Below are 16,303 nucleotides of genomic sequence, written 5' to 3'. Positions count from 1 at the left end.
GCAAAACCCACAGCTTTGAAGGACTGCAGAGATTGCCTTTGGGGCTGCTTGGCCCAAAGCTTTAAATTGTCCTCTGACCTAAATGAAACTATGAATCCTCTGATATTGACCCTCACTGTAACACTGCAGCTCTGTGAAGGTCTGACAGTAAGGAGATGCCACCCCTGGAAGTCCTGAACGAGCCAGACTAGGGGACCTACATAGTCTGTTAGGCTTTACTGTCACCTAGGAGCAGCTGGTTTACGTTGCCCAGAGACCCAGGGAAGCACTGGGCCAGACATTGTGCTCACAGGAGGTGGGGCCATGCTGCTCAGAGTTCCTAGGGGCAGAAAGTCCATCCTTCCTCTCCCAGTCCCCCTCTAGGGACCCTGGTTTGAGAAACACTGCTCCAGGCTGTAACCTTGCATGGGCTGTGCCGTGACTTGAGCTCTTCAGGAGCGCTTGGGGATGCATATTAGCGCAAAAACCAAAAAACGGGGATAGGAGATGTCGTCCTTCCCAGGGGCCTTATAAGGAGAAAAGAAGCCTAGGGCTAAGCCAAGTTACCCACAAAGCTTTAGTAGTCAAAACACTCAGGGCAACCAGCACAGTTTGACCACTCATGGGGCAGCCAAAGAGAAGGCCAGAGGCTAGAAAGAATAAATGAGGGAAGGGGGAGAACAGTGAGGAACCCAGTGAGAATGCTGCCTGCATTGCCTGCCCTGCATCTGGCTGCGAGGACTGCAGCTCAGGGCAGCGCTGGGAGAACTTGTTCCCCATAGGAAACCTCCCCCAAGGTCAGGCTGGGACACGCCTGCAGGATGAAAACCTCGCCCTCGCCGGAAATAGATCAAGATTGGGAAACAGCTGAAATCCCAGAGAGACTAAATGGTTCCTGTGTGCTACTTTCCTCAAATCCGTTGTCCCTGAACCCTCCAGCTGCTCCCTTATCGTGCTTTCATATCAGAGAAACTCGAGGAGACAAAGACCCCACAGGTCAGCCAGCCCATTTCTCCCTGGGTTTTCTGGCACTTCTGCCTGCAGCACTTCCTCTGGGATTCCGCACAGCCTCATTTCCAAGCAGTGCAGATTGCATCTTGTGCCGTGGAAGGTTTTGCTCTTCGTGGACACTCAGCGGGGAACCCCAGTCTCTCCCTATGTACCCTCTCTGTCCCTTCTCCTCTCTTGCTGCTTGGTATTCATAGCGGGAAGGAAGCCCCTTAGCAGGGAGATTATATACACGCTCACCCTGTCTTCACTGGCCTCTTTAGAAGCAGTCCAGAATCACTCATCCAGAATCTCTGACGGTAATTGTTCCTTTGACTAGAGCTGGGGCTGTCGAGTTCTTAGCTTCTCCATATCCACGGGTTTTTAGACAGTGGAAGCCCTGTAGAGACCAGAGTCATTCAGCCCAAGGACACTTCCCTAGAACTCACCCACAGTTGGGGGGACAGCTCACAGTGTGCCTCCTTCTGACAAATCAGCAGGTGTTTTCCAGGTTGAGCAAGTATGTTCCATTTTGTCCTTTGCAATAAACTCCCTAGATCCTGTGTTTTCCCTGGCCTCTCTGGCAGAAGGAACTGGCCTCGTTCCCTACGAGTTTCACCACAAGTACTGCCTTGAGCGTTCCTTTTCCTTGACATTACTGACAAATGTGTGATGGGATTATCACAATAGGGTGCACATGGCACCTGGTGCATAACTGGGACTCAATGATTTGAAATCAAGCAAACCCAATTTTTCAGATGATTTCCCCCTGCTTTGCTAACTTTAGGATTTTAGGCAAGTTTTTTTAACCTTACTTAGCCTCCCTTTCCTCGTCTGTAAATGGGAACAGTGATCACCTCTTTCTTAGGGTTATTTTGAAGGAAAGAGTTAAAGCTTGGCCTAGAGTAGTTATTATGAAAGTAGCTCTTCCCTTTCCATCCCTTTGTCAGAACCCGACCTGACCTGACCTGGCCCAGATGCCCCAGGCCAGGACCCTACAGGAGAAACCCAAGGATCCTGGCCTATTTTGCTATGTTCGGTAAAGAGAAGTAGCTGGAGCCAGAGGAAGAGTGGTGGCTTGCGGTGTACACTAGGATGAGGGCATGTGGTTGGGTCAGCTGGCCATCCACCCAAGGAGTCTGGCCTCCTTCCATAGACATAGGCATCCAGATACCATCTGAAGCTGTGTGATTTCTAACTGCACTTGGAAACAACCAAGGCTGCAAAGAAATTGGAATCATAAAACATAAACTTCATAAAAGGAAACCGTGAACTCTTCCTTGAAGAAAACCAACTGTGATGGGGAGAAAAGGAAAACCACCTTTCAAGCAGGATTGTGCAGGATGGGTGCTGCCGAGGGGCAAGTCCAGAACTGGGTGAAGGGTGAGAAAGTGGGACGCCCCAACTTTCAGCCTCCTGCCTTCTGCCATGAAGAACTTCCCGCTTCACTGAGCTCCGCTCCTGGGGACCACTAATGGCCCTCGATAGCAAACATAGTTAAAAATTAACAGACTGACGAAATTAAATATGGATGACAAGCAACCACTGTGAACTTAATCTGACACAGGGCATTACACGCTTGGGTGCCCTTGACCCGCGTGGCGTCTCGAGTGAAGTGCGGGGATGTCTGAGCACATTTCACATGCCTGTTTGGAAACAAGAGCCTGGATTATTGCTTAGAGCAGACAGGAAAGAAGTCTAAAAGCCCAGGAGAGAAAATTATCCTTGAAGACTTGTTCCTAAAAGCCCAGCCTTGATTGGTCTTAGCAGGAGCTGTTCACAGTCCTAGGAATTGGTCTTGGGGTTCACCTTTTTCTCCCCACCTGGGCTCAGCCCTCAGAAATGTTCCCTCATCGGGCAGCAGGGGGGGTCTTACAGGAGCAGAAGGACTGAGTTAGAGCATGGAGTTCTCCAGCCAGAACTTTCTTACTCACCACTTTGCCCGTTGTTGCGGTGGATGAGATGGCAGACTTAATCTTTGGACCAATTTGCATAAATCTTGGCATTTTTCCTAGATAGTAGCAACTTGTTTACTTGCCCTAGGCAAGGAATATAGTATGCCAGACAAGTAGTAAAGATTGCTGATTGCATTCTGTGCCCTCCGTGTCTACTAAGAAGAGGTCATGCTGACTTGATTAAAGAATATGGACTGCTAGGTTTTTAGGGGTCGGCGAGCAGAAGGAGCAGATATTCCTTTACAAAATTATACTCCATTGACCTCATTTCATGCAACAGGGAAATTCCTGAAAAGTGTGTGCCTAAATTGCAGTGAATGTCTTTAGAAATGGGGAGAGTTGCTATTTAAAAGAACCGTGGACTTAGTCCTTTAAAGAGGATATTTTTCTTTTATACTGCAAATCATCACTCCATCTGTTTGGTCAGCTTGGAGTTTCTCTTCTTGGACCACAGTCTGCTTCTGGTTTGGCAGCCTCTCCTCATCCTGGCAGCTACCACCAAAACTTGCTGTAGGGCACACTTTCTTTGGTGGTGCTACTCAAGGGGAGACCTGTAGGTCCGGAGTGAATGGGGCAGAGTTGATTAAATTAAATAATTGTGTGAATGGCTCCTTGAAATAGGCTCAACATTAGGGAAGCCCCTACATAAGGTATTTGGGGATCCATCTTAGAGATAGCGGTAGAAACCTGCCTAAGAATAGCCATGTTTTCAAAACAGAAACTTTTGAGTTAGCCTTCCTGTCATTCACGTGAAATACTTGTTCAAGTTAGTTTTAAATAGTTTGTTCAAAGAGGGATAACTACGCGTGGTGCTGGGGAAATCTAGATTCAGGTATAGCACCCTCTTTAGTAAAAATAACACAATCTTAGCTGCGCCCATACAGAAGATACTACAGACACGGGACCAACTGGCTTGGTTGTCTCCAGCTCTTAACTGCTTTTGTTAAGCACTAGAAACTTGCTACCACGTTGGCAGCCCTCTGCCTCCTACTTCCACAGGATGTTACCACTGAAAGGAGCCTCCCAGATCACACATTTCCCCACACCATAGCTGTTACAAAATGAAAAGATTCTATGTTCAGATAAATTTGGGAAACACTGGGTCCAATCAAGTTAAACGTGTTTCTTCATTGTGGAACGTTTCTGAGCTATTGCACATGGAGAATCTGCTGAAGGGGTAGAGACCATCCTATCAAATGTATTTGACCCTAGAACTGTCTCCAGGCTAGCTTTTCCTGGCCACACTCTGGGAAACCTTGATCAAGAGTCATGCTTCCAAACTTCCAAACCCAGGGTGATGGGCCTCAACCCCAAAGTCTCTACATCCTCAATGGGCTCCCAGGCAATACCAGCCCTGACGGTTGGGTGCCACACTTTGAGAACTGGTGCTCCACACTGGATCCCTTTACTTCACAGAGAAGGAAGTAGCAGGACCCAAAGCTATTATAGTAACAATAGCTACCCTTGGTTGAGCCAGGCCAACTATTAAATGTTCCTCATGAACGTTTCCAAAGTCAAGTGTGATGGTGGGAGCAAATCATTAGAAAGGGGATCATATAATGGAAACCATAAGTTTTTTAGTAATTACTCATGCTGTGCTACCCTCAAGACACAGTAGAAGGGCTGGTGGGTGGCGCAGGACACCCCTCCTGGAGATAACCCAGACTTTCCTGTCCTCTGCCAACATTTTGGGGGCATAAATTCTCCATGTATTTTCATCTTCTTGGCCTTCAGTTCCTCACTTGTAAATGGAAGAGGATGGAAATTATTTATAAGGGTACTTAATAACTTTCTGTAGCTCCCCATTTTAGTTTTGCTCTGAGCGATTGCTTTGTCTGGGCACCTGGTGCTTTCCTTCCTGAGCCTGTCTATGCCCAGCTGTAGTAGCCAATACCATGTTCAGGAATTTGAGATTTGTAGGATTCCCCCTTGCAGGGGCACTGGGTTTGAAAGAACATTCCTGAAGTATTCTGGTGGTGTAGTTTCACACATTGTAGGCCCTGGATGGTGAGCTGTAAAAACTATATTGTCGTTATTATTAATGTCCCCTCCTGTGTCACAGTATGTGTGACATGCCCCATCCCAGGCTCCGGCACAGAGTAAGCAGCAGTAAGAGCTAGTTTGGTTATATATAGTCTGTGTAAGATTCTTAACGGGGACTCCAGAAGCCCCCGGCGTTGTCTGCAAGACTGTGAGCGTGCACACGTGTGTGTGCGTGCGTGTGTGCGTGCAAGCACGTGGGTGTTTTCCTGCTGAGAGCCTGAAGAAATGCCCAGTGTCGTAGCCTCACAACGTAACAAGCGCATTCACATCCCTGCGCATCTGTCCCTGGAGCTCTCCGGTGTGTATGATGTGCGTAAGGAATGGGCTCCAGTAGCCCGTCCTGGCCCCAGCTCGGCTGAGCACCGCTTACCCTGGACCCCCAGCTCGGAATGGACCTTCCCGTCCCCGGGACGGGACGGGTTCCCACGCTGTCACCCCCGCACCTCGCAGGCCCATGGGAGACTGAGAGAGCATGGGAGGGGGGCTGCGCGTGGGCGGCCAAGGCCGAGCGCAAGAGAGGGTGTCGGAAAAGATGGGAGCGGTCGCGAGACATGAAAGGTTTCCTTCTCTCAGTCACCTTCACCGAAAAACAAACCATGCCACCCGCCCTGCTCCCCCCACCCCCCACCCCCACTCCTGGCCAGCCCTCCCTCTTCCTGTGTGTCCTCTGTCAGCGCCCCAGCCCGACCCTCGGCCACCCGTCGCCACCACCCGTTGCACATGGACCCATCCCCCCTCCTACTATGTGTTTAGGTCCCCAGCCCCCCACCTGCCCCGGGGGCTCTGTGCCCTCGGCCGTCCTTCCCCACCTGTCTCAGGAAGGCAGCTCCAACTCTGCTCTTTGCTTTATGAGCAAGTGGATTCAGATGCACAGAGCCGTGAGCCTTGGGTAGGTATGGGTTTTTCTTTGACTTGCTTTCTCTCTGTCTCCTTCTCCTCTGCCATACTCCCCTTTCCTTCTCCCTCCCCGGTCTTCCCACCTCCCACCTTTCCCCTCTTTATTTCTCTCTCTCTCCTTCCCACTGTCTCTCTTTTTTTTTTCTGCATGCACACCTGAATTCCCAAAGAAATGTGGTTTTTAACCTGTGCCTGGGCACCATCTCTGGTCCCCTTAATTGCTAGGAGTGTTGAAAATTACTCTTGGCCCTGCCCTAAAGGAGCTGCAGCAACCCCGTGGCTCCCAAGGAATCCAGTTCTGTCCACTCACAATACCGGGGCCCTCTCCTGCTGGTAAAATGACTTTTGGCAACGTCATCTCTGGTTCCCAGAGGGCCTCCGCAATGCAGGGCAGAGTTGAGGGATTCCTGAGGTGTATTCCGATGTAGGTGGAAGCTCAACAGGCCCCCCTTGGTCTCTGTAACCCCCTCTTTCCCAGATAAGTGGGCTCAGGGGCCTCCAGCCCAGGCCAGGCTGGGTGGGTAGAGCCCCCGCCTCGCTGCTCGCCCGTGGCACTGGCAGCCGGGGAGGAAGCCGTGGGATCGGAGACCACAAGGTCTTCTGGGGCAGGGGAACGGGGCAGAAGGCCAAGGATAAGACGTTAATTCTCTCTAGGGCCCTGTTTCTAGACGCTCCAGCTTTTCGAATGGGGTTAGAGGATCTTTTGGAGCCTGAGTCCTGGATTCTGACCCCATGGGGCTCTGTGACCTTGAGGATGTCATTGAGAACATCGGGTCCTCAGTTATTGTCCCACCTGCCAAATGAGAGGGTCATAGAGGAGGCCAGAGGTTTTCCTCATTCCCCAGCTTCCCTCCATTTCAACCAGAATGGCTCCTAGCTCATCTTTTTTATGCTCTGGGGCTCCGAATAAAATGCCATTTGGAAGAAAGAAAAGATGGCTCCACAGCAAAATGTATTTTGTTGAACCACTGAAGTTGATCTGCCAGGCTAAAATCCCTTCCAAGTGAAACTGGAGCCCTGCATTCTCTTCTAGAAACCTTTTCAGGTGAAATAGGTTGGGCCAGACCCAGGTAGCAGAGCAGCCTCCCTCCCCTGCCACCTCCCCCGTGGAGCCATTCTGCTCTCTTCTGCAGGGGGTGACCTCTCCCTTATCATTTGCCCTCCCTACTGGCCCCCAGCGGGGCCTCCAGTTGTTGTCTTTGTGGCTATTTTTGAAGGTAACAGGCAGGCTGCCACTTCTCACTGTAAAAGAAGCTGCGGCTTCAGGACAAAACTGACATTGCTAATAGGTGGGCACTGGTCAAAACGGAAGAGCGATTTGCCTCTTGTTAGCTTTTGTTTTGCATTGTCTTTTCCATATTTCCCTCAGTGCAGGACCTGGGCCTGTCTGCCAAGTGGACAAAGCAGCAGTTAATTCGCCTGTGTTTGGGGCTGGCCTTCCACATGGCCCCACCTTTAGGAGGCTCCTTGCCAAAGGCCACAGGCCAAAAAGCCACAAGTCCTGTCCTAGGAGGCCAGGAAGAAGATCTCAAGGGAAGTCCACCAGCTTGGCTGGGGTTACAGACTACCTCTTCCTTGGCTCTTTTGCCAGAAACCTTGCTTATCAGAGCAGAGAAATGTTTCCACAGATGCTCAACATCCTGCTTAGAAGCCCATTAGGCAGCTTTTCCCGACCTAGGCATTTCTAAGTGAGTATGGAAAAGGAAACCCACTGGGCCAGTTAGCCTCGCATGGCTGGTTAACTTTGCAGAGGAAGGCAGGCCTAAGAGAATTGGTAGAACCTCAGCTGCTTCTCCTGAGCTCTTGGGCCATGTCATCAGGACCCTGTTGTGCTGTTTGTCAGCCACTTGGGGAGAAGTCCATGAAGGCAGAGTGAAAGCAGTGAGGTAGAGTGCACAGGTAGTTCAGTGGTGGAAAGCTCGCCTTCCATGCAGGAGACCCAGGTTCAATTCTCAGACCATGCACACACACACACAAAAAAAACTGAGGAAATGGTGGCCCAGCAGAGCCTTCTGTGAGGCCCAAGAATATACTATGGGAGCCCTGGTTCAGAGTCTTCTCCTCTTGTCTTCTCAGATGCGCTGGCTCCCTCCCTCAGAGGCTACTTCTCAGGGCTGGAAGTCCCGCCAGTTCTGCTGAATACTATGTAAGTACCTGCTTTCAGTAAGAAGTGTGCAAAGCACCTCACACGTACCCAGCACAGAGGAGGGATTAGGAAACAGCAGCTCCATCCCTGCTCTCAGCAACCCACACCTGTGCGTCCTTTGTTGCCCACCTTTGCTAAACTCACTTGACTGCTCCCCTGTATGAGACATCTCTTCCAAGAGATTTTCCCCAGGGGTTGGGAGAGGAGAGGGCTGTGGGATGCTCCTCTGTTGGAGCCTAACTTAAGAAGTGGATTCCTGGCCTTCCCACTTCCTAAAGAACCATTAGTGCTAGTTTCCGTAGAACAGGTGTCAGAAAACCTCATTACATAATTGCAGTTCACCTGCTGCCAGCATTAAACAAAAACCTTCCCAAGTTACAGACGTACGTCTTCTACTGATTTACTTAGTGGTTTATTACGGGAGCTAGTGACTTATCAGAATGACCTCTTACCTTCCCTGCATGCATGTCCAAAGTTCACAGACATAGTGCTGTGTACGTAGTGCTGTTTCCAGTAGGTTTCCCTGAGATTTTCACCTTGAGGCAAACGATATCCTAATTTGGCACAGTTCAGTTGAGCCCATTAGGCCTAAACTTGCTACCGAGCGATTTTTTCCCCTATATATATAGAATTTTGACTGAAGATCTGTTGGGTACAGGCCCTATTATTCTGCACTCTCATTTGGGATGTGGATTTGAGGAGTTTGTCATTTGTATGTTACAGTTCTATAGTCAACTTTCTCTTGTCATCATTCCTTCACAAAACAGGACAGAAAATGAGAATAGGGAGGGACTTGCCCTTCCATTTGGTAGAAACTCCTAAAGAGGTATAGATGGCTGCCGTGCATGTGTATCTGAGGCTAAGGCTGCAGTCCTGGGCCTTTCCTTGGAGAGCCGAATTCTCGGATAAAATCACTCCCAAATAAAACTAATATTCTTTTTCCTCTTTCAACTGTTTATACAGTGCCCTGCCTACTCTTAAATAATTTGAGGCCATGGAGACTCTTGGAGAGGCTGATCACTTCGTGGTAAAACTGGGCCCTGGTTGACTTGGCTCCATTGTAAATGGCAAAATGTTCCAGAACATTCATGGGGCAAAGATCACAGAAATGGACGGATGCTGGAAGCCAGCCTTGTATGGTCGGGGGCCTCTTAGTGAGGAAGGAGAGCACTGGGGAGGGTTTTTGGAGAGTCCTGGGTTTTGTTTTCCACAAGCAAGTTGTCCTGAGGACCTGAAGTCTCTGAAGGTGGGGCCTGCTAGCCGTGGGCTCCACTGCTGAACTCCCACTGCTGTAGGATCCTGGGCACTGCCAGCTGCGCCCCAGTTCTCGGTCAGAAGGAGAGTTTGTTCTCAAAGAAAGGGCCCAGCCAAGCAGCAGAAAAACTAGCGAAGGGTATCAGAGTGTCAGAAATGCCACAAAAGGTGATCAGGATTTTCTCCCTGGTGCTGGTAATGAGCAGCAAGTTGAAAGAAAGCATTTCTGTGCATTAAGACATCAACTTCAATAAATTGGAGTTGTACCTATTCTTCCCCTAACCCAGCATTCTCCTGAGGGTGGCCCAAAGAGCCCTTGTTCTCGGGGATCATCTTGGGCAGATGATCCAAACATTTCCAAGGTCACACAGACTGATCCAGATTTCCTTGGCATAGGATTCTCAGAACTTTTTTTTTTAATACAAAAAGCCACCAAGTTAATGCAAACGTTCCCATTTTGATCATTCCATTCTACATATATAATCAGTAATTCACAATATCATCACATAGTTGCATATTCATCATCATGATCATTTCTTAGAGCATTTGCATCAATTCAGAAAAAGAAATAAAAAGACAACAGAAAAAGAAGATTCTCAGAACTTTCAATACAATTCAGGTATCATGAATCTCAAAGGGGAGGGACGTATATATGCGATATTTTTCAAACTTATTTAAGACCAGGGAACCCTTTTTTCATAGAATATCTGGAGATACTAATATTTTACATAAAGCAGACTTGAAGGGAAAAGTGCCCTTATCCCTTATCTGGGAGTTTATTGAAACCAGTAGCTTCCATGAATAGATCTTGGATCTGTAGTGGTTTTGTAGTGTTTTCTTCACTCTTTGATGATGTGGAAAATATAGTACAGGACAATGTAGTAGGTTCTTCCCTTAAAGCTACTTGTATTTATCCTTTATTCTGAAATTGTGTTCTTCGTGTGTGTGTGTGTGTGTGTGTGTGTGTATCACATGTTCAAGTGCCTTTCTTAATTGAAACGCAGTGTTTGTAGATGGCAATTATATTTTAGCTCTCCTTAGAAAAAATAAATAGCAATGGTGTAGACAACCAGAGTATCCTTTAAAAATATGTTACTATTTTGAGAAATCTAAACATTTGGTTTATAAGGGAGACTTGACTTTGCTTTCCTCACCCTGAAAATACCATTTTTAAGGTTTGAGGGGTGTCTAGTGTTTAAGTCCGGGATTTCTCAACTCCATGCTCTATATCCATCTGCCTTTAGTTGATTTTGAAACTTAAACCCCATATCCTCCTAGCCCTCAGTTCTTCTTGCAGAAAAGCCTGAATCATTGAGTTGCCTTAGAGCCTCTCTCCATTTCGGTGGTGACACTGGTCCAGCACTGCCTGTCGCTTGACTCCTGAGGTCACCTGTCACACTGACCCTGCTTTGGGCACCTCTCTCTTCCATGACAGCATATTTATCTATTAATTTTCAGAGGCTAGCAGGGAATTCAGTTGGAAGTGTCTAGGATGCAGTAACAGGAATTTCTAACGCTCAGGAAAGAAAGAATTTGTGGCTTGAAATGTAGATCTGGAATTCAGCATAAGCCGATAGTTGAGGAAGTTAATGAGAACTTCCAAGGAAGATGCTGGGAGAGAGGTGAGCACAAAGCCTCAAGGCCCAGGTGGAAGGAGTCGACTGAGGAAGGATGTGGAGAGTGAAGACTGAGCGGGAAAGGGAGCAGGTGAGTCATGAAGCCCAGGAAGAAGTGTCGAGTTCTCTGTCAACAGTATCACCTGCTGCAGGAAAGTTTAAGGACGATGAAGAGAATACCTTCCAATTTGGTGATTTTAGTTGGCAGAGAAGATGGCAAAGGAAGGTGGTATCGGACCGAAGAAAGAGTTTGGTTTTTTTTTTAAGCATTTGAAAAGGCCAGAAGTAAGGGAGCCATCATGAAGCAGCTGGGTGGATTCAGGAAAGGTTCTGGGCTTCTTTGGTACCAGCTCACCTAAGTTGTTCCTGATCCTCGTTCTCCACGACTGTACCTCAGCAGGATCCCTGCCAGCCAGGGAGCTAAATGCAGCAGTGGCTACCAGACCCCGCAGTTGTATCCCTTTGGAGGCACATCTTGTAAAATGCTTCACACGCTGAGTAAAGAAATGTCATGTGCCCTGTGCAGGAATCATTTTTTTCTGACGGAAACTTGAGCGGTAGCCAGACTCCCGTCCTCAGGGGCAGGAGAGGGCACAGGTAAGGGCACCCGGTACCACTACCCTGGGGGTCAGGAGGCCAGTCTCCCCTCCCAACCTGAAGTGAAACCAGCTGAGAATCTAGTACTCAGACTGCCTCTAGGCTCTTGGATTGAGTCCTTCCCAAGACAGCTAATAATCCAAGCTATGTCTTCCTGGGGAAATGTAAATTAGAGCTGGAAGCAGTGGCACTGATGAGCTAATGTAAACACTTAGAAACAAAAGGCCAAATGAAGGGAAGCGTGCCACCAAGGGTGCCACTGGCCCGCCCGGCCCTCCTCCAGCAGGGGAGGGGTCTTCTCCCACCCCCCTTGGCGTTTTACTTGCATGGGGAAGACGGCGATGGAGCAGGAGAGGCGCGGCAGGAGCAGCATCTGGCACGTAATGGGCGCATGCAGAGGGCCGTCACCTGTGACGGCTGCATCTTCCCAAATCTCGCTCTCCCCAAGGTCTGTCAAGGGTTTTTAATTTAGCCACCTTGACCTCCTGTTGCCAAAGGCTAATCGGTAGCTAGCTAGACTAGAAACACAAAGAAGCCCTTTATTCTTGTAATTAATATTAATCACGCATCTGCTGAATAAAAATGTGGGGGATAAAAAAAAACAATACAGACCTGGGCCCCTTGGGAGCTTCAGCTCTGATGGGAGAGAGTCAGGGACGCACCTGGGGTAGGAGAAGGGAGACAGCTTGTGCAGGATCCCCAAGGTAAGGTAACAAGATCCCCAAGGTAAGGTAACGAGATGTCAGCAGCCTTGGAGGCATGCTCCAAGGTAGGATGCCTGTGCTGCATGTAAGCATGCACACGTGTTTACTGGTGTCACTGGTGGTCCTACATCAGAAGAGCAGTGGGGCCGATGCAAGGGTGGCTCAGTGGGAGAATTCTCCCCTGCCAGGTGGGGGACCCAGGTTCGATTCCCAGACCCTGCACTTCCAGGGAGAAAACAAAAACCTCCCATAAAAATAAAAGAAAATCTTAAAAAATAAAAAGCAAATCATCAGGTGTGGCCCACTGAATCAGATGGGCTTAAATCCAGATTACTGGAGCCCTGTAGAAGCAGAGTGAAATTCAGACGCAGAGAGAGAAAGCTATGGGAAGAAGCTTGTTCTAGTTTGCTAGCTGCCGGAATGCACTATACCAGAAACAGAATGGCTTTTAAAAACGGGAATTTAATGAGTTGGTAGTTTACAGTTCTAAGACCGAGAAAAGGTCCCAATTAAAGCAAGCCTATAGAAATGTCCAATCTAAGGCATCCAGGTAAAGATACCTTGGTTCAAGAAGGCCAATGAAGTTCAGGGTTTCTCTCTCAAGTGGAAGGGCACATGGTGAACACAGTCAGGGTTCCTCTGTCATCTGGAAGGGCACATGGCAAACACAGTGTCATCTGCTAGCTTTCTCTCCTGGCTTCCTGTTTCATGAAGCTCCCTGGGAGGCATTTTCCTTCTTCATCTCCAAAGGTTGCTGGCTAGTAGACTCTGAGTCTCGTGGCTACATCGTTCTGCTCTCTCTGAATCTCCTCATTCTCCAAAATGTTTCCTCTTTTATAGGACTCCAATAAACCAGTCAAGACCCACCCAAGTGGGTGGAGACATGCCATCACCCAATCCAGTTTAACGGCCACTCTTGACTAAATCACATCATCCAGGGAGATGATCTGATTTACATTTTCAAACATACAGTATTGAATAGGGACTACTCCACCCTTATGAAATGGGATTTTGATCAAAACATGGCTTTTCTAGGGTGCATACTTCCTTTCAAACCAGCACAAAGCTGGAGGTCAGTGGTATCCGAAAGAGAAAGCTGACGCCGCCATGTGCATCAGCCAGCACCCAAGGATTGCCAGCAGCCAGCCCCAGAATGCCATCATCTGCACGAAGAGAGCATCACATTCTGACGCCTTGGTTTTAGACTTCTAGCCTCAAAACTATGATGATACAGTAACTGTGCTTTTCTTTCTTTTTTTTTCTTTTTAATTGAGAAATTTTCACACACATACAGTCCACACATGGCCTACAATCAGTGGCTCACAATATCATCACATAGTTGTATATTCATCACCATGATCATTTTTAGAACATTTGCATCACTCCAGAAAAAGAAATAAAAAGAAAAAGCCCATACATCCCATGCCCCTTACCCCTTCCTTTCATTGACCACTAGTATTTCCATCTACTCAATTTATTTTATCCTTTGTCCTATTATTTATTCATTTTTCATCCATATCTTTTAACTCATCTGTCCATCCACTGGATAAACGAAGCATCAGACAATAAGGTTTTCACAATCACACAGTCACATTGTAAAGCTATATTGTTACACCTTCAAGAATCAAGGCTATTGGAACACAGCTCAATAGTTTCAGGTACCTCCCTCCAGCCACTCCAATACATCATAAACTAAGAAAGGATATCTATATAATGCATAAGAATAACCTCCAGGATAACCTCACGACTCTGTTTGAAATTTTTCAGCCACTGAAAATTTATTTTGTCTCATTTCCCCCTTCTCCCTTTTAATCAAGAAGGCTTTCTCAATCCCATGATGCCAAGTCCCAACCCATCCTGAGATTTCTATCCCACATTGCCAGGGAGGTTTACACCCCTGGGAGTCACGCCCCATGTAAGGGATGGGGTTCACCAGTGAGTTCACCTGCCGAGTTGGCTTAGAGAGGCCACATCTGAGCAACAAAAGAGGTTCTCTGCAAAGGTTAAAATAAATTGAGGAGATTGAAATACTAGTGGTCAATGAGAGGGAGGGGTAAGGGGTATGGCAGGTGTCAGTTTTTTCTTTCTTCTTTCTTTTGCTGGAGTGATGCAAATGTTCAAAAAAATGATCACGGTGATGAATACACAACTATGTAATGACAAACAAAAAAGAGGTTCTCTGGATGACTCTTAGGTATAATTATAAGTAGGCTTAGCTTCTCCTTTGCAGAAATAAGAGTAACTATGCTTTGGAACTAGGGACCTCACCCAGAGAGCAGCTTGTGGATAAAGTCCCACTTCCTGGAACAAGGGTTAGTGCCCAAGAGGAACCTGGTCATCCATCCGTGTGGATTTTTTTTAATGCTGGACAAAATGCAACCTTGGCCAGGCAGCAGCAGGCATCTGTACCATCTCCTACTGCAGGTGCCCCCTTGCTAGGTGGAGAGGGGGCTGAGAGAAGTTTGGTGAGCTGATAAGCTTCACATGCAGAGATGACTATTTATTTTTCCTGTCCTCAAATAACCTAACTTTTTCTAGATTAAGAACCTTGTCTGTTCCATCTTTTTTCATGTTTATACAGTTGAGATTCTGGCAACAACAGTTTTGTTTGTATTTCTGCAAAGGGGCATGTCCCGAAAAGGCAGTCATTCCTTTAGCCTCAATCATTTGCGAGGTGGTTTCAGCTTAGGTCCCGGTCCCTTGGCTGAAGCCTGGTGGGGACAGCTCCAGGGAGCCCCTGTGCTCTCCCTCTGTCCCTGGCACTGGCCAGACCCATGAATGTCCATCGAGCTCTCAGAGGGATCCAGCAGGACGTTAGTTATGCACTCGGGTTCACAAAGCCCCCACATGCCAGAAACAGCCTCTGTCTGCCGGAAGGAAAACAATGCTGACCGGGGCTAAAAATCTGAGAAATCCTAGGAGGGAATTGGGCCAGTGGCGCCCATGCACACGGAATTGGGGCCTCCTTCCTCATAACCAGGAATTCTCGTGGAAAGCAGCTGGCTCCGAAGCAGGCTTATTTGCTGGATCCCGGCCCCTTTGGAAGGCATATTTCAGAGCCTAGCGACCAGCAAGAGATGTTTCACCACTGGGCTTCCTTTCGACTTTTGTTCTCCTGGAGGTGCTTGGAATGAAGCTTAGCTCATTGGTGCACACGGTAGCACAGGACACCCCTGGAGAATTGTCTTGTGCCCTCAGCTAACTCACGTTGTCCCGTGGTCTGAGGCAGCTGCTGGAGTTGGTTAGGATTCAGGATCATCTTCTATATATCAGATCCTGTGCCTTCCCTGGTCCGAACATCTAATCTTCAAGAGACCTGTGTGCACAGGCCCTGCCTCTCTGCCCTCGGGGTGGCTCCCGAGGACCCCCTACAGGAAAATACCAGGCTGGATAGAGCAGCACATTCTCCCAGCACCCTTCCCTGTGTCTTGGAGCCAGGAAGTCCCTCTGAGCCACATTCCCCTGTGAAATGCTTTGCACCACCCCCCTCACCGCCCTGCCCCCCGTCCCTTCTCTCTTGCTCCACCAAGTCCAGAGTTTGGTTTTCTGGCTGAGGACTTTTCCTGCCCATGATGCAAGGTCTTTCCCAGGAGGCAGCATGTCCTTGGCTCTCTGCACTCTGGAGCTCCGTGAGCAGGCAGCTCCTCCAGCAGGGCACCAGCCAAGGGTGGAGCTGCCCACCCAGCCCTAACAGGCCCTCTCTCTCTCTCTCTCTGTCTCCGCCCCAGGTTCCAGGTGTGTGATGGTGGCTGCAATCTGTCTTGTGGGTATTAATGCAATCTTCACCGGTAGCTACTGCTCTCGAGCCGTTCTGCAAAACTGGAGCGCACTGGTGAGTTCCAGAGTCCGGGGCTGGACATGCCCTCCAGAGGGGCAGTGTGCCCTGGCTGGGGCGGCCGGTGTGGGCCAGCGCTACTCGGACCGTGCCGAGGACCGGCCCCCAGCATCTCCTGGGAAGCCCAGGCCCAGGCCGAGCCGTTGGGGTGGCTGAGCCCACCTCAGGGACTTCCACTGTGCGCCTTGGACCGGGACACCCCGGCAGAGCATTTGGAGGTCCGGGGGTGCGGTGCCACCCTCCCCGGTCCCTGGGGCAGCCCAGCTGGCCTTGGATGGGGCACCGCAGCC

General features: G+C 48.9%; 1 protein-coding gene across 1 annotated transcript in view; it reads left to right on the top strand.

Moving 5' to 3' along the window:
- RBPMS (RNA binding protein, mRNA processing factor) overlaps positions 1 to 16,011 on the top strand; it is a 188,378-nt gene extending 172,367 nt beyond the window's left edge. Inside the window, exons 7-8 of the mRNA XM_077144507.1 lie at positions 7,938 to 8,007; positions 15,907 to 16,011. Of these exons, the coding sequence (XP_077000622.1) occupies positions 7,938 to 8,000 (63 nt within the window). The 3' untranslated portion in view covers positions 8,001 to 8,007; positions 15,907 to 16,011. The remainder of the gene's footprint in view (positions 1 to 7,937; positions 8,008 to 15,906) is intronic.
- Positions 16,012 to 16,303: the final 292 nt, after the last annotated feature.

This window comes from Tamandua tetradactyla, chromosome 26, assembly GCF_023851605.1.
Source record: "Tamandua tetradactyla isolate mTamTet1 chromosome 26, mTamTet1.pri, whole genome shotgun sequence".
Classification (NCBI taxonomy): Eukaryota; Metazoa; Chordata; class Mammalia; order Pilosa; family Myrmecophagidae; genus Tamandua; species Tamandua tetradactyla.
This window is presented reverse-complemented; position numbering and strand designations above follow the sequence as displayed.